Raw genomic sequence first — 20,330 nt, 5'->3', positions numbered from 1 at the left:
TGGGAGGGAGAGTGGCAGGTGTGGTGTATGAGGGAGAGTGGCAGGTGGTGTGGGAGGGAGAGTGGCATGTGTGGTGTGTGAGGGAGAGTGGCAGGTGGTGTGGGAGGGAGAGTGGCATGTGTGGTGTGGGAGGGAGAGTGGCAGGTGTGGTGTGGGAGATTGGCAGGTGGTGTGTGAGGGAGAGTGGCAGGTGTGGTGTGGAAGAGTGGCAGGTGGTGTGGGAGGGAGAGTGGCAGGTGGTGTGGGAGGGAGAGTGGCATGTGTGGTGTGGGAGGGAGAGTGGCATGTGTGGTGTGGGAGGGAGAGTGGCAGGTGGTGTGGGAGAGAGAGTGGCAGGTGGTGTGGGAGGGAGAGTGGCAGGTGGTGTGGGAGGGAGAGTGGTAGGTGGTGTGGGAGAGAGAGTGGCAGGTGGTGTGGGAGGGAGAGTGGCAGGTATGGTGTGGGAGGGAGAGTGGCAGGTGGTGTGTGAGGGAGAGTGGCAGGTGGTGTGGGAGGGAGAGTGGCAGGTGGTGTGGGAGAGAGAGTGGCAGGTGGTGTGGGAGGGAGAGTGGTAGGTGGTGTGGGAGAGAGAGTGGCAGGTGTGGTGTGGGAGGGAGAGTGGCAGGTGGTGTGTGAGGGAGAGTGGCAGGTGGTGTGGGAGGGAGAGTGGCAGGTGTGGTGTATGAGGGAGAGTGGCAGGTGGTGTGGGAGGGAGAGTGGCAGGTGTGGTGTGGGAGATTGGCAGGTGGTGTGTGAGGGAGAGTGGCAGGTGGTGTGGGAGGGAGAGTGGCAGGTGGTGTGGGAGGGAGAGTGGCAGGTGTGGTGTGGGAGGGAGAGTGGCAGGTGGTGTGTGAGGGAGAGTGGTAGGTGTGTGAGGGAGAGTGGCAGGTGTGGTGTTGGAGGGAGAGTGGTAGGTGTGTGAGGGAGAGTAGCAGGTGTGGTGTGTGAGGGAGAGTGGCAGGTGGTGTGTGAGGGAGAGTGGCAGGTGGTGTGTTAGGGAGAGTGGCAGGTGGTGTGGGAGGGAGAGTGGCAGGTGGTGTGTGAGGGAGAGTGGCAGGCGGTGTGTGAGGGAGAGTGGCAGGTGGTGTGGGAGTGGCGGCTCAGGGAATACATGAAATACTGAATACTTATCCCAGCACTATGCGAGCATTATGACCATATATTCCACTTTTGGAATGAAAAGCCTTTCCAGCCGTCTATCTGTCGATTCCTCTAACCATTTATCTGCCGGTCTATCTATCCGCCTATCAATCCATTCGAACTATATATAACCATCTATCGATCCATCTGCTTGCTCATCTAGCTATCCATCCATCCACGTGTCTATCCACCTATGTATTAATGTATCAATCTGGCTTTCCTTCAAAAGGCATTTCCTTTCCTCTCTCTCTCTATCCATATAGCTATTCTTCTATCCATCCAACTATCGATCTATCTATCTATCCATCTACTGTCTGTCTCGGTGTCTACCTGTCTATTTGTTTCTATCTTGTGTCTTTTTGCCTTTGTCTCGGTCTCTGTCTATCTGTCTGTTCCTCTTATACAAAATATAATTGTCTAGTGTGTGGGTGTTGACCCATGAGAGGAGACCTCAGCAGTGTGAAATACTAATACAAGAATAGTTGCCCCTTACCCTGGTAAAGGCTCGAGGCTCCAGAAACCTTGGCAGCTGTCATTTTATGCCAGTACGGACAAATTATTGACAGCAGGAAATTTCTGTTAATTTTCCCCCTGATTATTGTATAATGATGCATATTACTATAAGAATTAGTTTTCTTAAGTTTGCTTTGGAAATATTTAGCAGTGTATGTGGCGGGCAGTGGCATAAAATGGTCGTGGGGGTGTGTGTGTGTCCCTGGCACGCGGTTCCCTTTTGAAATCTAGTAACCCTGACCAGCCTATGATCATCCCGTACACCAGACCATTCCCTCTGCTAATTTGGGTGAGGTTAGTCCCAACCGTGTGGACTTTAACTTTGGACAAACAGACAGATACATTCTCCTTTATAAATATATCCTGTGAATCCTAACACACCTGTCAGTCTATTATTAATGCTCCGAGCAATCGTGTAAATGCAAGGGGCCAGATTCACGAAGCTGTTACGCAAGCACTTACGAACGTGTACATCTTTCCTCACTCTTTGACGGTTTTGGTTACATTTATTAAACAGTTTGCAAGCATGAAAACTTGCCATTCAACTGTTGTTATTGTTATAAACAGCCTCCTGGTGCTTCGGAGCTCATTAACTGTTTAATAATTGGAAACAAAGCCACCAAAGATTGAGAAAAGATGTACAGGTTCGTAAGTGTTTGCGTAAGTGCTTTCGTGAATCTGGCCCCAGGTCTCCAGGACAGATATTAAGGGATTATAATGCATTAAGAATTGATGTTTCCATAGTAATCTCTCTCAATTTCCATTCATGTGAATGGCAAAAGTTATCTTTAGTCGGAAATAAATTAGACTTCACCGTAACCTCTTGGAATGGTCGGTACCGCTAAAGCCTCGCTTCTTGCGGGTCAGCGTTCAATCCCCCGATGATTCAAGTAGTTGATGGGTGTCATACCCTTTGCAAGTGTTTTATAGTCATACAGGCTTAGTGCCTTCTGGTAATTGACTTGAGGGGAAAAGCACCACACAGATATGGAATTAAGATTAAAGAGACGTGATGTATGGAGCGGGAGAGTGGGAAGAGTCTGCAGGTGGAGGAGCCGGACTCTTTAAGGCAGAGTTTTGTGATCGTCGTTAATGAGACAACTTTACGTGATAAAATAGAACCTCGCAGATCACCACTCGTAATGGAAAAAGACGCAGAGAGAGAGAAAGAGAGAGAGAGAGAGAGAGAGAGAGAGAGAGAGAGAGAGAGAGAGAGAGAGAGAGAGAGAGAGAGAGATTAAAACGAATTAAAACGGAAATTCTGGATAATGATTAGAAACACGATAACACAAACAAATATTAGGAATATATAAATATTGAGTAAATATTGGGTAAAATATTGGGACCAGAAGACAGACAGACAGAGAGACAGACAGAGAGACAGACAGAGAGACAGACAGAGAGACAGAGAGACAGACAGACAGGCAAGGAGATGAGATAAACTCACCTTGTTAGCCGAGGCCATGATGTTAGGAATGAGGTCCTCCCTGTAGACCTTGTGGGTACTGAAGACTACCTGGTCGATGTTGGCCTCGTGTCGGATCTCCTCCCACTTGTCCTCACCATACTGCGCCTTGATGAACTCGCTCAGGTTCTCCAGCAGTAGGCCGTACATGGCAGCCCTTGCAGCAGCAGCAGCCCTTGCAGCAGCAGCAGCAGCAGCTCTTGCAGCAGCAACAGCAGCCCTTGCAGCGGCAGCAGCAGCTCTTGCAGCAGCAACAGCAGCAGCAATGGCAGCGAGGAACCCCAGCCTGCGGGCGGATAAGAGCCTGGTTGTAGTACATGGCACAGCTGCGTCAGGTGGCGTGTGGATGAGCTGACAATTAAATAAATTTGTTCTTTTTCCTATAAAGTGGCGGTTTTATATAACATTCTTTAGGATAAATTATACACAAAAATTATAAGCATTATTTATTAATAACTCTGATGGTTTCATCAGGGAAAGATCTCGGGTCACCTTCATCTTGAATTAATTAAGAAATAACTGAATATAATCCAGTTGGTCCCGTGGTTCCTTGAAGCAAATAACCCAACAACTCAATTATCTTAGCAATAAGGCTCTAGGCGTCAGCCTTGGAGAAGGTATTAAGAAGCTTGTGGGCCTTGTCTGCGTCCTTTACCACCTGTACACCCAGGGGGGGGGGGGGTCAGTCTCCGGTGATGTTAGTGGGACCCCCACACCCGGGGGTCAGTCTCCGGTGATGTTAGTGGGACCCCCACACCCGGGGGTCAGTCTCCGGTGATGTTAGTGGGACCCCCACACCCGGGGGTCAGTCTCCGGTGATGTTAGTGGGACCCCCACACCCGGGGGTCAGTCTCCGGTGCTGTTAGTGGGACCCCCACACCCGGGGGTCAGTCTCCGGTGATGTTAGTGGGACCCCCACACCCGGGGGTCAGTCTCCGGTGCTGTTAGTGGGACCCCCACACCCGGGGGTCAGTCTCCGGTGATGTTAGTGGGACCCCCACACCCGGGGGTCAGTCTCCGGTGCTGTTAGTGGGACCCCCACACCCGGGGGTCAGTCTCCGGTGCTGTTAGTGGGACCCCCACACCCGGGGGTCAGTCTCCGGTGCTGTTAGTGGGACCCCCACACCCGGGGGTCAGTCTCCGGTGATGTTAGTGGGACCACCATCACTATTTTCATGTGTACAAATCGGAGTTTTCGGAGTCAGTACTCTAATTTATACATGACAATAGTGAAAGTAACAGTCTGCCATTCCTGGATGTACTAATAACAAAAACAGGAACCTCTATAAGCACCAACGTATATACTAAACCCACCATCATAGGATTATGCCTGAACGGTAGGAGTGAGTGCCCCCAAAGATACAAAACCAGTGTTCTTAATGCTTATATTCGTCGAGCGCTTACCCACTGCTCCGAATGGAGCAACGTGAGTAGAGAGTTTGAAAGAATAACTCAGGTATTGGTGAACAATGGCTATAGCAACACGGAAATAAACGTTGCTATAAGAAGACATCTGGACTGATGGTACAATCCTGAACCTAGAACAGAAACCACAACACCTCCAATAAAATTATTTTACAAATCAACTATGCACAATGAACATAATAAAGAAGAAAGAATAATGAAAGAAATAATCCATAAAGGAGTAAAAAGCACTACTCCTAACCAAAACATAGACCTGATCATATTCTATAAAACCAAGAAGACTACCGAACTCCTTATCAAAAACAGCCCGAAGCCGACGGAGAACCCTCTACAGCAGTCAAGCGTTGCATAAATGTACACTTGCCCCCACGAAGGAAGTAACCTTCAATCTAAGTACATAGGTATGACGTCGACCAAGCTGACGAGGCGTTTGACCTGTCATCTTCAATCCGGTGCCCGCAGGAATCACATGAGACAAGTCCATGACATCACCCTAACAAGAGAAATGTTGAATAAAAATACCTGTATAATAGATAAAACCCAAGATGTAAGACGATTACAAATTCTTGAAGAAATGCACTTAAAAATAGAACAACCTTCCATAAATACCCAAATTACGGAACTATTCACTCTACTCACCAAGAGAGTGGTACAAGAACAAGTTCTGGAACAAGACCAGAACGTGAAGATGCCAACATAGAAGACACTGCTCAACATGCCACGTCCACTACACCTGATTAATCTTTGTATGTGTTTTGTACCCTATTTAGCCTTATTCTACTCTTTTCTCCTTTATGCCTTATTTTATACCCATATGTATACCCATTGTTCGAACCACTTGTATTAACCTGACCCACTAATAGTATAAATATAATGTCCTGTATCGTAACATCACTTGAGAATGAACCATGTAGGTTCGAAACGTTGTGTAAATTTTATGATAAGTGTAATACATTCTATAGTTATTCATTTCTTTTTCTTCACCTCGAACGAACATGACTTTTGGAGAAGTACTCTTCCAATTAAACCCTGATGCAAGAGCACTAGTCAGAGGGATAGAAGCCCTAAACCAGAAAATAATGAATTCAGAATATGCAGTCACCAGACTAGTACCCGAGCTGAGAGGTATGAGCTACGAGGAGAGACTATAGGAATTAAAACTCACTTCGTTGGAAGACAGAAGAGTTCGGGGGGACATGATCACCACATTCAAGATTCTCAAGGGAATCGACAGGGTAGATAAAGACAGGCTGTTTAACACAAGGGGCACACGCCCTAGGGGACACAGGTGGAAACTGAGTGCCTATATGAGCCACAGAGATATTAGAAAGAACTTTTTTAGTGACAGAGTGGTTGGCAAATGGAATGCATTAGGCAGTAATGTGGTGGAGGCTGACTCCATACACAGTTTCAAGTGTAGATATGATAGAGCCCAATAAGCTCAGGAACCTGTACACCTGTTGATTGACGGTTGAGAGGCGGGACCAAAGAACCAGAGCTCAACCCCCACAAGTACAATTGGGTGAGCACAATTAGGTGAGTTGTAGCCGGACCACAGTTACAACATGAGGCCACGGACAGTGGCGATAATTCGAGCAGATGATATGAAAAATGGGAGTGTGAGGAGGGGGAGAGGGGAGGCCATTGTGTGCACCGGCCTGATGCTCGTCCAGATTAATTATGCCACAGTGAGTTAATTGTGGTATAGTGGCTGGGGGTCCCGTCCAGCCTCTCCTCTCGGTGCCACTCCACACACTGCTCCAGTGTGTGTGTGTGTGTGTGTGTTTGTGTGTGTGTGTGTGTGTGTGTGTGTGTGTGTGTGTGTGCGTGTGTGTGTGTGTGTGTGTGTGTGTGTGTGTGTGTGTGTGTGTGTGTGCGCTCCTCGCCCAGCTGTGTTTTGGATTATTTAACTTCATCTCCTGGGCCCCGAATCTTAGCCTTAATGTACTTTATCATATCCACACATAAAGCCATGTGTAGTGTCCCTCCGGTGGTGATCGAATACTGCTTTTGTTCACTTTATCTTTGTCATAATATTTTATACTTGGTGATCATGTCTCTGGATCTTTCCTCCAGAGACTCCTCGAGATTGTTCTTGTATATCGCGAATATTATTTCTAGTATCTAGTTTGAGAAAAACCTTTGATCCTTTTAAATGTCCCTTTGTATTTTATTAAATATAGGTTCCATGCCGGTGCTGCATACTCCGTAAATGGTCTAACATTCGTTTTGAAGTATTCTTTCATTAGGTTCCAAAAGAGCGTTTTTTTTCCTAGCTGAACGCTGTACTTACCTTCCCTCAGTGTGTGTGTGTTGCTTTCTGGCTTTCTGTTTCCATTTCCCATTCTCACAGCATTGCATTTGTTGGGTTAAACTTTACAATCCACATGTTTGTCAACTCTTGCATTCTATTTAAGTCCCCCAGCAGCATTGTTCATTCCATGTTTTGTTGGCCAAACGCAGCATGGGTAACTATGATGAAGACCAGGAACAGAAAGAGTTTGTGAAGGTATCGTACTGAGACTGTGTTCATCATCTCTCTTCATTCTGACTGACATTTTCCTGATAAATCTGTTTTCCTCCAACTATGTACAGGCGATGAATCACAATAACGTGGCTAAAGTAAGTTGACCAGACCACACACTAGAAGGTGAAGGGACGACGACGTTTCGGTCCGTCCTGGACCATTCTCAAGTCCAGGACGGACCGAAACGTCGTCGTCCCATCACCTTCTAGTGCGTGGTCTGGTCAACAATCCAACTATGTAGTTTGACGCTCTGTCTGGTATCTTTCCTCTTGTACTCCAGGCCTTCACACAGTCGAGGAAGAAGCTGTCCACACAATTGTCTTTTTCTGTCTGATTTTAGTCACTTTCACAGAATAAAAATAAATTTATTACACAGAATTTCCGTTGCCTGAACTGAATTGGTTCTTAGTTATGAATTATTCTTCAAATGTTTCACTCTTCTATTACTGATTATTTTCACCATAATCTTGCTGGAAAAGGATGGAAAATTTGTATGATGAAATTTAATGATTCTGGTTTGTGGAATATTGGTGTCACGTTGACCATGACCCATATTGTTGGGAGGTGCCTGGTCTTTATATAGAGTGCTGCTCTAGTGTGTTGCTCTAGTGTGTTGCTCTAGTGTGCTGCTTTAGAGAGCTGCTCTAGAGTGCTGCTCTAGTGTGTTGCTCTAGAGAGCTGCTCTAGAGTGCTGCTCTAGTGTGTTGCTCTAGAGAGCTGCTCTAGAGAGCTGCTCTAGTGTGCTGCTCTAGAGAGCTGCTCTAGAGAGCTGCTCCACACTCTTGCCACTGCCATGGGCAGTGTTCCAGCTAGGCCTTTGCTCTACTCCTCCTCTCACCACTTGGGGCCTCGTTGTGTACACGATGGTCTCCAACGAACAAAATAAAGGGTACTATGAAAAGTAGTGGGGTTATCCCTTCATAGATATTCACGTTTTCTATGTGTAGGTTGATTAGGTTAGGTGGGTGGCTTGGGTTCGGGTATTTTGGTACCCGTTATTTTGTATGTTGAGGCAATTCAATAGAATGAGCTGGTTTGTTGCCCGGAGATAATGTGGAGCTGTGTCCGCTGCCTGTGATACATGTAGGTCTACTGCTGTCTGTGATACATGTAGGTCTACTGTTGTCTGTGATACATGTAGGTCTACTGCTGCCTGTGATACATGTAGGTCTACTGTTGTCTGTGATACATGTAGGTCTACTGCTGTCTGTGATACATGTAGGTCTACTGCTGTCTGTGATACATGCAGGTCTACTGCTGCCTGTGATACATGTAGGTCTACTGCTGTCTGTGATACATGTAGGTCTACTGCTGCCTGTGATACATGTAGGTCTACTGTTGTCTGTGATACATGTAGGTCTACTGCTGCCTGTGATACATGTAGGTCTACTGCTGCCTGTGATACATGTAGGTCTACTGCTGCCTGTGATACATGCAGGTCTACTGTTGCCTGTGATACATGCAAGTTTACTGCTGCCTGTGATACATGCAGGCCTACTGCTGTCTGTGATACATGTAGGTCTACTGCTGCCTGTGATACATGCAGGTCTACTGCTGCCTGTGATACATGTGAGATTGTTCTCAATTTATAAATATTGTATTATAAATCGTTGGTTTAAAATATAAAAAGTGTATACTGAAAACGTTTTCTTTGAAGAATTCGGTTTTAGGTAAACGGAATTCTCGAGGACACTCAAATAGTTTTCGATTTCCATATATCATTGTCGTCAATAGTACACCATTGTAACGTAACCAAAAGTAACCAAGACTAACCTAACCAAATCTTAATCTAACATAACCTTAACCTAAGCTAACTACAGATAGAGAGTAGATAATAGCACTAATTATGTAGACGACCCACAATCCATTCCCTTGAGCGGATCTCCACCCTGAGAACAGGTTGTTTGGTGTGTATTCACCTAGTTGTATTTGCGGGGGTTGAGCTTGGTTCTTTCGGCCCGCCTCTCAACTGTCAATCAACTGTTTACTAACTACTTATTTTTATTTTTTTCCACGCCACACACACACACAGCAGGAAGCAGCCCGTGACAGCTGACTAACTCCCAGGTACCTATTTACTGCTAGGTAACAGGGGCATTCAGGGTGAAAGAAACTGCCCATTTGTTTCTGCCTGGTGCGGGAATCGAACCCGCGCCACAGAATTACGAGTCCTGCGCGCTATCCACCAGCCTACCAGGCCCACCCTTGTGTGTGATAGTGTGCATGCACACACATTCCCGCGAAGTAATTCACTGTATATTGATAGCTGTAAAGGAGGGTGTTGTGGGAGCAGCGCGCCCCAAGGTCCCTCCCTACACGGCTCTACTCAAAGTCTCCCAGACATGCTCAAGTATAAATAGAAACTCATACCCCCTCAATACGAGCCCCCACTCAGACCTATTTAGTAGTCGCATTTCCAACAAATAAATTAAACAATTTAGAAAAGCAAGAAAACATTAACAATTGAAAGTGTGGAAAGCGAAGCCAAGCAGCGATGAGGTATTAGGTGTCAGGAAAACAGTGGTGGAGTAAATTATAGTATTGGTATATCGCCAGGTGGCTGGTTGCCCCGCCTGGCCATGCCTCTACACTCCCATCAAGGCTACTCATAAAACTACAGTTACACGGCAATACAATCAGCTGTAAGCGCTCTCAAATGTAAACAACGGCTGGGTGAGGAAGACGAGGAGGAGAAAGTGTCGTACCGGAGGCCGGCAACATGGGGAAGCGAATGGTCGTACATCTGGGCGTCAAGTATCGCACATCTACAGCGTTGAGCTAAACTGTTGACGCAAGATAAGAGCGGGGGCGGAGGGAGCCGTGGTCGACGGAAGTATCTCAACAAGTGGTCGGCTGTTTGCTGCTGGAAGATTGTGGCTTACGTAATGCTTGTTGGACCCTTGTAGCTGTAACGGCAGTTGTTACGTGATGGAGGAGCGGGCCGAGTTTTCTCTCTTGGCTTGTTCTTCTGCCAGTAACTTAACGCCGCGCGTATTTATTAGTTGACGTTGTGTGAGGGTGTTACGTGCCGGTTGTTAGGTGATGGTTCAGCACGTGATGCTTGACAGTCACGTGAGGGTGAGTGTGAGGTGTGGCACGTAACGGGTTCTCCTTCGTGTCCTACCAGACTGTTGTTCTTACTGGCACCAGCTGACGCCTTTAAGTGGCATAACTTAGAGTGGCACAACTTTAAGAAACATGTGCTCACCAGCTTGGGGCGTCGCCCAGTAGTTACTAAGTGTTCAAGGGGAACAATCCTGTTGTCAGTCACCCATTACTTTACCTCAGTTTGTTCTCTGAGTTAGTGTGTTCTCTGGGTTAGTGTGTTCTCTGGGTTAGTGTGTTCAATGGGTTAGTGTGTTCTCTGGGTTAGTGTGTTCTCTGAGTTAGTGTGTTCTCTGAGTTAGTGTGTTCAATGGGTTAGTGTGTTCTCTGAGTTAGTGTGTCCTTTGCGCTAGTGTATTCTCTGGGTTAGTTTTCTGGGTAAGTTTGTTCTCTTGGTTGGTTCTATGGGTAAGTGTTCCTGGGATAGTGTTGTGACGATGTCAACGCCATCTGTTGAACGCACCCGACCCTATTTTATGTGTATGGGATCTTATTGACCACTGTGTAGTTTCTTTCTAACTAATCACATTTTACTCCTCAGTAGTGATGTTAGTTGTTATCTTGGTCGACAAGAATCAGTTCACTCAGGGCAGTTATCAACTCAAGACGTGTTCCAGTGGGATCAAGTTGGCCGAGTCTGTGTAGACTGATATTTGTGATACTTAGTGAAGTATTGGTAATTGGGTCGACGTTATCTCGGGATGGCCAAGTTGAGTTACCAGATGGAAGTACTGTCCGTCTGTTAAGGCTTATTATAGGTGAAGCCTGTGTGGAAGTCTGCCAGTGTGTTGCTGGAGCCCCCTGCCAGTGTGTTGCTGGAGACCCCTGCCAGTGTGTTGCTGGAGACCCCTGCCAGTGTGTTGCTGGAGACCCCTGCCAGTGTGTTGCTGGAGACCCCTGCCAGTGTGTTGCTGGAGACCCCTGCCAGTGTGTTGCTGGAGACCCCTGCCAGTGTTGCTGTAGACCCCTGCCAGTGTGTTGCTGGAGACCCCTGCCAGTGTGTTGCTGGAGACCCCTGCCAGTGTGTTGCTGGAGACCCCTGCCAGTGTGTTGCTGGAGACCCCTGCCAGTGTGTTGCTGCAGACCCCTGCCAGTGTGTTGCTGGAGACCTCTGCCAGTGTGTTGCTGGAGACCCCTGCCAGTGTGTTGCTGGAGACCCCTGCCAGTGTGTTGCTGGAGACCCTTCCCAGTGTGTTGCTGGAGACCCCTGCCAGTGTGTTGCTGGAGACCCCTGCCAGTGTGTTGCTGGAGATCCCTGCCAGTGTGTTGCTGGAGACCCCTGCCAGTGTCTTGGTGGAGACCCCTGCCAGTGTGTTGCTGGAGACCCCTGCCAGTGTGTTGCTGGAGACCCCTGCCAGTGTGTTGCAGGAGACCCCTGCCAGTGTGTTGCTGGAGACCCCTGCCAGTGTGTTGCTGTAGACCCCTGCCAGTGTGTTGCTGGAGACCCCTGCCAGTGTGTTGCTGGAGACCCCTGCCAGTGTGTTGCTGTAGACCCCTGCCAGTGTGTTGCTGTAGACCCCTGCCAGTATGTTGCTGGAGACCCCTGCCAGTGTGTTGCTGGAGACCCCTGCCAGTGTGTTGCTGGAGACCCCTGCCAGTGTGTTGCTGGAGACCCCTGCCAGTGTGTTGCTGTAGACCCCTGCCAGTATGTTGCTGTAGACCCCTGCCAGTGTGTTGCTGGAGACCCCTGCCAGTGTCTTGGTGGAGACCCCTGCCAGTGTGTTGCTGGAGACCCCTGCCAGTGTGTTGCTGGAGACCCCTGCCAGTGTGTTGCTGGAGACCCCTGCCAGTGTGTTGCTGGAGACCCCTGCCAGTGTGTTGCTGGAGACCCCTGCCAGTGTGTTGCTGGAGACCCCTGCCAGTGTGTTGCTGGAGACCCCTGCCAGTGTGTTGCTGGAGACCCCTGCCAGTGTGTTGCTGGAGACCCCTGCCAGTGTGTTGCTGGAGACCCCTGCCAGTGTGTTGCTGGAGACCTTTGCCAGTGTGTTGCTGTAGACCCCTGCCAGTGTGTTGCTGGAGACCCCTGCCAGTGTCTTGGTGGAGACCCCTGCCAGTGTGTTGCTGCAGACTCCTGCCAGTGTGTTGCTGCAGACTTCTGCCAGTGTGTTGCTGGAGACCCCTGCCAGTGTGTTGCTGGAGACCCCTGCCAGTGTGTTGCTGGAGACCCCTGCCAGTGTGTTGCTGGAGACCCCTGCCAGTGTGTTGCTGGAGACCCCTGCCAGTGTGTTGCTGGAGACCCCTGCCAGTGTGTTGCTGGAGACCCCTGCCAGTGTGTTGCTGGAGACCCCTGCCAGTGTGTTGCTGGAGACCCCTGCCAGTGTGTTGCTGGAGACCCCTGCCAGTGTGTTGCTGGAGACCCCTGCCAGTGTGTTGCTGGAGACCCCTGCCAGTGTGTTGCTGGAGACCCCTGCCAGTGTGTTGCTGGAGACCCCTGCCTGTGTGTTGCTGGAGACCCCTGCCAGTGTGTTGCTGGAGACCCCTGCCAGTGTGTTGCTGGAGACCCCTGCCAGTGTGTTGCTAGAGACCCCTGCCAGTGTGTTGCAGGAGACCCCTGCCAGTGTGTTGCTGGAGACCCCTGCCAGTGTGTTGCTGGAGACCCCTGCCAGTGTGTTGCTGGAGACCCCTGCCAGTGTGTTGCTGGAGACCCCTGCCAGTGTGTTGCTGGAGACCCCTGCCAGTGTGTTGCTGGAGAGTCCTGCCAGTGTGTTGCTGGAGACCCCTGCCAGTGTGTTGCCGGAGACTCCTGGCAGGTCATAGTTGACATGGACTTAAAACCCGCCATATACTGCACGTATGTTGATGACATATTTATGCAGGTACCTGATGTCGGATGTTTGCTGCAGTTGAAGGAGGCATTTGAGTAGAGTTCGGTGTTAAGTTTCAATTACGAGATGGAGAGTGATGGGAAGCTGCCTTTTCTAGATATAACAATCATGGAAAGGAATGGAAGCTTTCATACTGCAGTCTACACTAAGGAAACGATTATAGGAATGTGCCATAATGCTAACAGTGACTGCCCAGACAGGTACAAGCGGGGTGTTGTCAACGCTTACGTCGACCGAGTTCTCACTAACAGCTCTGGTTGGAAGCAGGTCGACGAAGAACTCTGTAGAGTGAGGCAGGTCCAAGTCAACAATGGCTTCTCTAACGGTTGTGTTGAAGACGTCATTAAAAGAAAGGTGAAACGCCATGCAACCTCTGAAGAGCCAACCAACACAACACTTGTACCCCTTATTATATTGTTTTACAGGAACTTCTTTTCCATGGCTTATAAAATGGAGGAAAGAGTCCTAAAAGATATTATTGATAGGAACGTTATCCCCACAGACACCAATCAGAAGATACAATTAACAATATATTACACAAACAGGAAGCCCGTCAACTTATGAAGAACTCTCCAGACACCAAACAGAACGCCTTGAAGGAAACCTACGTCGTCTATGCCTTCACATGCCCACTTGGGGACTGTTAGCCCCAAAGATCTCAATAAATAGGCAAGACCACAAAGTCTCTCTCTAGGCAATTTATATTGCACAAGCAAGAGGCCTTCATTAAGGAGCATATAATCTCCTTACACAACCAGACCATCACCAGAAACATTTTAACAAGCAACACTGAAATATTCGATAGGTATAACAACAATAGAAGACTGAACATCAGTGAGGCCAGACACATAAAAAAGTCAAAACCAGCAATCAACAATCAGTTAAAACGTAATTACATCCTGCCTACTTCAAGACCCCGAGCCAATGCAGAGACAGGATCTAATGACCTTGACTTAGAAACACAAGCAGCTGCAAAAAACATATTCTGCTTATGTTGATGCATGTAATACCCTATCAATATCCCCTATGTTATGCCATTCATCCACTTGCTCTGTACCACCTCACCCAAAGAGAATATAAGCCTGTGCAAAAGCATGGTAAATTCGTCTTGGAGAATGTAAGGAGTGACCTAGCGAAACCCATCCCCTAGGATGAATGTCCACTACATCCGTCGTCTATATTTTATATATATATATAAGCCTGAATGGTCCCCAGGACTATATGCAACTGAAAACTCACACCCAAGTGATTCAAATAGCTTCGGCTATTACTTCCTTATGTCCGGTCGTGATGGTCAAGCGGATTAAGGCGTCCTGTACATACCAATTGCGTTGCTCCTGGCAGTATGGGTTCGAGTCACTTCTGGGGTGTGAGTTTTCAGTCTCCTACTTTGACAGGATATGCTAGCTGCTATAGAAACTAGTGTGCTATTGAGCACTTAACCACTGACGATGATGTTTTTACAAGCTCCAGTTGTAGTTATATTACATACATCGTATAATTGATACATAGTCAACTTGGGTACACGTCCATTATATCATCAAGTGTTCCAGTATTCAGAAAAAAATCTACACATTTCAGCATATCTCAACTCAGGTGGCGAAAGTCAGTCAGTATGGGACATTCTTCAATATAATTTTCAAGCGAGTGCATGTTTTCTCTTTCACAAAGTTGACACATGGTGTAATCGACACTCACAAAGTTGACACATGGTGTATTCGACACTTTCACAAAGTTGACACATGGTGTATTGAACACTTTCACAAAGTTGACACATGGTGTATTGAACACTTTCACAAAGTTGACACATGGTGTATTGAACACTTTCACAAAGTTGACACATGGTGTATCCGATATTTGAGTTTTGAGAATGTTGTCAGATACGTCTATATCTTAGGCACATTCTGGCCACTATAACATCACATTGCCGAGTTCTACTTCTTTTTATTCCATATATAAACGCCTCCTCGGTTTTCATCATAATGTTCAATGATACAACTTTCAGATCTTTTCGAAATTGGTAGGCCAATAACATTTTCATCAGAGATTTGTTTAAATATTCTCTGGATCACTGCTAATGAAACATCCATGTTAATTTCTACTACTCGTCTATGGCAGGCTGTTTTTGCAAGCAAATCAACAGTATACTGCTTTGAGATGTCAACATGTAATGGTATCCAAAATAATTTAATTTCAAGTTCTCTTTAGGAGCTAAAACATTCATTCCAATATCTTGGTGTTCTATTTTCTGGGTGTTACTACTGTGTGCGTTCACTGTCAGGAGTGCACTCTGCCAGTCACCACTGCTGGCAGAGTCACCATACGCCCACTGCTTTTTTGTCTTTAAACAATTCAGTGGTGTGTAAAGGTCTGGTGTGGAAGGGACTGGTCTGGAAGGGACTGGTCTGGAAAGGACTGGTCTGGAAGGGACTGGTCTGGAAGGGACTGGTCTGGACGGGACTGGTCTGGAAGGGACTGGTGTGGAAGGGACTGGTCTGGAAGGGACTGGTCTGGAAGGGACTGGTCTGGAAGGGACTGGTCTGGAAGGGACTGGTCTGGCAGGAATTTACTAATATTTTGCTGACTGGTGCAGTGGCTTACATCTTGTGATTGTTTTGATTGAATGGAGTATTGACGAGAGAGAGAGGGAGGGAAAGGGAGGGAGGGAGAGAGAGAGAGAGAGAGAGAGAGAGAGAGAGAGAGAGAGAGAGAGAGAGAGAGAGAGAGAGAGAGAGAGGGGGGATTAAACGTGTGGGGTAGGGGGGGGGGGGGTTTGTAGACATATACCGACGGAGGAGTACCCACGTGCCGATGCCAGAAGGTTCAAAGGTCAACCAGCAATGTTCGATTGACCGGCTACACTGACGAGGTCAATCAAAAGATATATATCAATCGACATCAAACACCTGGGTGAATGGCCCAACTACTCGTGAGCCTTGTCTCTCCCCCACACGCAGTAAGACAGCGCCTCATCACACAACACCACCACACTTACTCGGGAATGAGGATATAACAGCACACAGCATGTTGCCTGCTGCACCATGAGGTGCACAGTCAGTAACTACGGATTCGACCGAACAACCACGACCATCATCCTGGACCGGAGACTCGTCAGCGCTGTGTATGACACGAGTTTGAGGTAGGGACGTGGTGTGGTAGGCCTCGTCCCTACCTCAAATGCTCTCTAGTAGCACGGTGTTCGTGCTACTAGAAAGCATCTAGTGCTTTCAACGCTCGAACACCGTTTGACTCTTGTGTAAATAGCCGTTATCGATGACTGGAGCACGAGGGTCCAGGCGCAGCTTACACGGGTGATAATAGTGACTAAGACAGCGCGAACAGCTTTTATTGGTTAGAGAATAATTTAGAGAATAGAGTTAAATAGTCGGAGAATAACTACGACCTCCTAAGGAGGTCGTAGTTATTCTCTAAACAATAGTGTCAACGTTGTCATACTGAAATAGTGAAGAATGGAATGTAGATTTTTCTAATGAAAACAGATGTATTTATGTAAGATGTATTCCACAATAGCGCCAGTAATACAATTCACCTCATCATGAGAGACCCGCTCTCTGAGCTGCCAAATAAAAAAAAAAATACGAGACTGTCTTGTCCTACCACCCAGGCCAGAGATGTTCACCTTAAGGAAGGTTTTCCTTATTATGAGCAGCCATCGCTGGCTGGTAGGACGACGGCCTCGTATTTGGATCTCAATGATCCAATTAATGAAATTAATGTATAAACATATAAATATTCGGGGGGCTGAATATTATATTCGGGTGGGTGGGTGTGAGGAATTGGGAGGGGATATTACATCAGGAATATATATATATTACAGGTAAAGTAAGATACTGCAAGATTCATCGTGGGGATCCATTGGCACATTTGCCAAGTGGCACTCGTTTCATTTATGCCAACCCAGGCCTGATATAGCCACTAGTGTATAGCCAGCAAATTTGCACAGACATACAGACAGATATTTCCATTTATAGATACACACACACACACACACACACACACACACACACACACACACACACACACACACACACACACATGGGGCTTCATGGCTGAGTGAACAGCACTCGGGGGTCGTAGTCCTAATGGCCAGGTTCGAATCCCGGCCGGGACTGAAACAATTAGGCAGCCATTCTTTCACCTTGATGTCTTTGTTCACCTAGCAGTAAATAGGTACCTGGGAGTTAGACAGCTGCTACGGGCTGTTTCCTGTGTACTCACCTATTTGTACTCACCTATTTGTGCTTGCGGGGGTTGAGCTCTGCTCTTTGGTCCCGCCTCTCAACTGTCAATCAACTGGTGTACAGATTCCTGAGCCTACTGGGCTCTATTATATCTACATTTGAAACTGTGTATGGAGTCAGCCTCCACCACATCACTGCCTAATGCATTCCATCCGTTAACTACTCTGACACTGAAAAAGTTCCTTCTAACGTCTCTGTGGCTCATGTGGGTATTCAGTTTCCACCTTTGTCCCCTTGTTCGCGTCCCACCAGTGTTGAATAGTTTATCATTGCTTACCCGGTCGATTCCTCTAAGGATTTTGTAGGTTGTGATCATGTCTCCCCTTACTCTTCTGTCTTCCAGTGTCGTAAGGTGCATTTCCCGCAGCCTTTCCTCGTAACTCATGCCTTAGTTCTGGGACTAGTCTAGTGACATACCTTTGGACTTTTTCCAGCTTCGTCTTGTGCTTGACAAGGTACGGGCTCCATGCTGGGGCCGCATACTCCAGGATTGGTCTTACATATGTGGTGTACAAGATTCAAGATACACACATACACATGTGTGTGTGTATGTGTGTGTGCTGGATAGAAATACTTGAAGTACATATTATAAAGGAAAAATAGATTGCTTAGAAAGGCTGGGGTCCAAGAGTTAATAGCTCGATTCTGCAGACACAAATAGGTGAGTACACACACACATACACTGTGTAGTTCCCCCGTCTCTCACCAGGTGCCGTCAGCTGTCCAACCTCCACTACATTTACCCGTCGTCTGCCTGAGTCCATCTAAGGCTTTACCAGCTCATCCACAGCTACACAGGTGACCCCATATATCCTGCTGGGTGGTAGTTCCTCACCTTTGTGTCACCTGCCTGGCAATTCTGGTCTTATTTGTCGCCCATCATTCACCAGTCTCATGTGTGTATTTTGTTTATCTTGTCGCACTTCATACTCCTTTTGCTTTGGCAAGATGACGTCTGCTCATGTCTCTCACTCCAGCCTGCATGACATCTTATGTCTCGCGCAGGTCTGTAAGTTCTTTCACTCCAGCCTGCATGACATCTAATGTCTCGCGCAGGTCTGTAAGTTCTTTCACTCCAGCCTGCATGACATCTAATGTCTCGCGCAGGTCTGTAAGTTCTTTCACTCCAGCCTGCATGACATCTAATGTCTCGCGCAGGTCTGTAAGTTCTTTCACTCCAGCCTGCATGACATCTAATGTCTCGCGCAGGTCTGTAAGTTCTTTCACTCCAGCCTGCATGACATCTAATGTCTCGCGCAGGTCTGTAAGTTCTTTCACTCCAGCCTGCATGACATCTAATGTCTCGCGCAGGTCTGTAAGTTCTTTCACTCCAGCCTGCATGACATCTAATGTCTCGCGCAGGTCTGTAAGTTCTTTCACTCCAGCCTGCATGACATCTAATGTCTCGCGCAGGTCTGTAAGTTCTTTCACTCCAGCCTGCATGACATCTAATGTAGGTTCTCTCACTTAAGTCTGCATGACGTTTGATGTCTCTGTTACGACCCTGGGCCCAGTGTGTTGAACTGTGGTAGATGGGATTCAGGATCGTATGGCTTTTGTTTACATATAGATGTTGTTGTTATAAATTCAGTTACTCGGAACAAGTTGCAAGTAGCACGGGCTATGGTGAGCCCGTAACTTACCTGGCACAGGAGCGGGGCAAGTAGCATGGGCTATGGTGAGCCCGTAACTTACCTGGCACAGGAGCGGGGCAAGTAGCACGGGCTATGGTGAGCCAACATCGATGGTGGACATCTTCTCATTTAGGCGAGTCTAATGTCACACTTGTGAGCCGAAACCTTGGAATAAATTTGAATAAATGTAATTTTCCACTATTCCATAAATCTGAGCCATAATGAGGCGCACGGTGCAGGAGGAGTGAGAGGACGGGAACTTCCTGTGTGAGGTGTGAGGTGTGAGGTGTGAGGTGTGTGGTGTGAGGTGTGTGAGGTGTGTGAGGTGTGTGAGGTGTGAGGTGTTAGGTGTGTGAGGTGTGAGGTGTGTGGTGTGTGAGGTGTGAGGTGTGTGGTGTGTGAGGTGTGAGGTGTGAGGTGTGTGAGGTGTGAGGTGTGTGACGTGTGAGGTGTGTGAGGTGGTGGCCAGCCCCAGGAGGATGGCCGGGGTGACGGGGCCACCAGTACAAGTGAATAACAATTATCGTCATTAAATGTAGTAGTTTTACTTTCCTAATAAATTTTCACACATTTTCTTATGTTATTTATCTTAGTTCCCGCCCTGCCGGCAGTGTACTGAAGGCGGTGTGCGCAACCCGTCGACTTAAAAATAACGTCACTTACGCGCAGAGGTTATAAGAGGACACTTTAAATTAACGTTTTTCTTAACGTTTTGAAACTTTATGAGAATTTCCTGCCCACCTAACCTATCAGAGGACCCTTAACTTACTGTTGTTGAAAAAAAAAATCCCAAATTTATTTTAATTTTTTTTTCATTTTCAAATTACGTCCAAATTCGGCCATACGGACAAACGGCCAAAAGCGACGTTCTTTTTAAGAGGACAGGTTGGCGACACCTCACAGTTCTCGCATTACAACATCTGCATAGATAATAAGTGTGGATTTTTGCAATTTTTTTTTTTTTGTATTTTTTTCCAAAAATGACCTTGGTGTTGATCATTTTTTTTTTTTTTTTTTTTTTTTTGAGATATATACAAGAGTTGTTACATTCTTGTACAGCCACTAGTACGCGTAGCGTTTCGGGCAAGTCCTTAATCCTATGGTCCCTGGAATACGATCCCCTGCCGCGAAGAATCGTTTTTTCATCCAAGTACACATTTTACTGTTGCGTTAAACAGAGGCTACAGTTAAGGAATTGCGCCCAGTAAATCCTCCCCGGCCAGGATACGAACCCATGACATAGCGCTCGCGGAACGCCAGGCGAGTGTCTTACCACTACACCACGGAGACTGCGATCATTGGTCAATAGGTCTTATGTTGACCAAACCACACTAGAAAGTGAAGGGACGACGACGTTTCGGTCCGTCCTGGACCATTCTCAGGTCGACTGCGAAACAATCGACTTGAGAATGGTCCAGGACGGACCGAAACGTCTTCGTCCCTTCACTTTCTAGT

General features: G+C 47.3%; 2 protein-coding genes across 2 annotated transcripts in view; both read right to left on the bottom strand.

Annotated features, from left to right (window-relative positions):
• Gyc88E (Guanylyl cyclase at 88E) overlaps nt 1-20,330 on the bottom strand; it is a 502,958-nt gene that overhangs the window by 92,577 nt on the left and 390,051 nt on the right. Inside the window, exon 3 of the mRNA XM_069302345.1 lies at nt 3,080-3,383. Coding sequence (XP_069158446.1) covers nt 3,080-3,247 — 168 coding nt within the window. The 5' untranslated portion in view covers nt 3,248-3,383. The remainder of the gene's footprint in view (nt 1-3,079; nt 3,384-20,330) is intronic.
• Nucleotides 8,045-16,005, bottom strand: LOC138350893 (keratin-associated protein 10-1-like). The gene is made up of 2 exons (XM_069302344.1): nt 15,975-16,005; nt 8,045-8,607 (listed from the first exon to the last, which is right to left on the bottom strand). The coding sequence occupies exons 1-2, from the start codon at nt 16,003-16,005 to the stop codon at nt 8,045-8,047; spliced, it is 594 nt and encodes a 197-aa protein (XP_069158445.1).

Source organism: Procambarus clarkii, chromosome 47 (genome assembly GCF_040958095.1).
Source record: "Procambarus clarkii isolate CNS0578487 chromosome 47, FALCON_Pclarkii_2.0, whole genome shotgun sequence".
NCBI lineage: Eukaryota > Metazoa > Arthropoda > Malacostraca > Decapoda > Cambaridae > Procambarus > Procambarus clarkii.
Note: the sequence above shows the minus strand (reverse complement) of the source record. Positions and strands in the feature narration are given on the sequence as shown.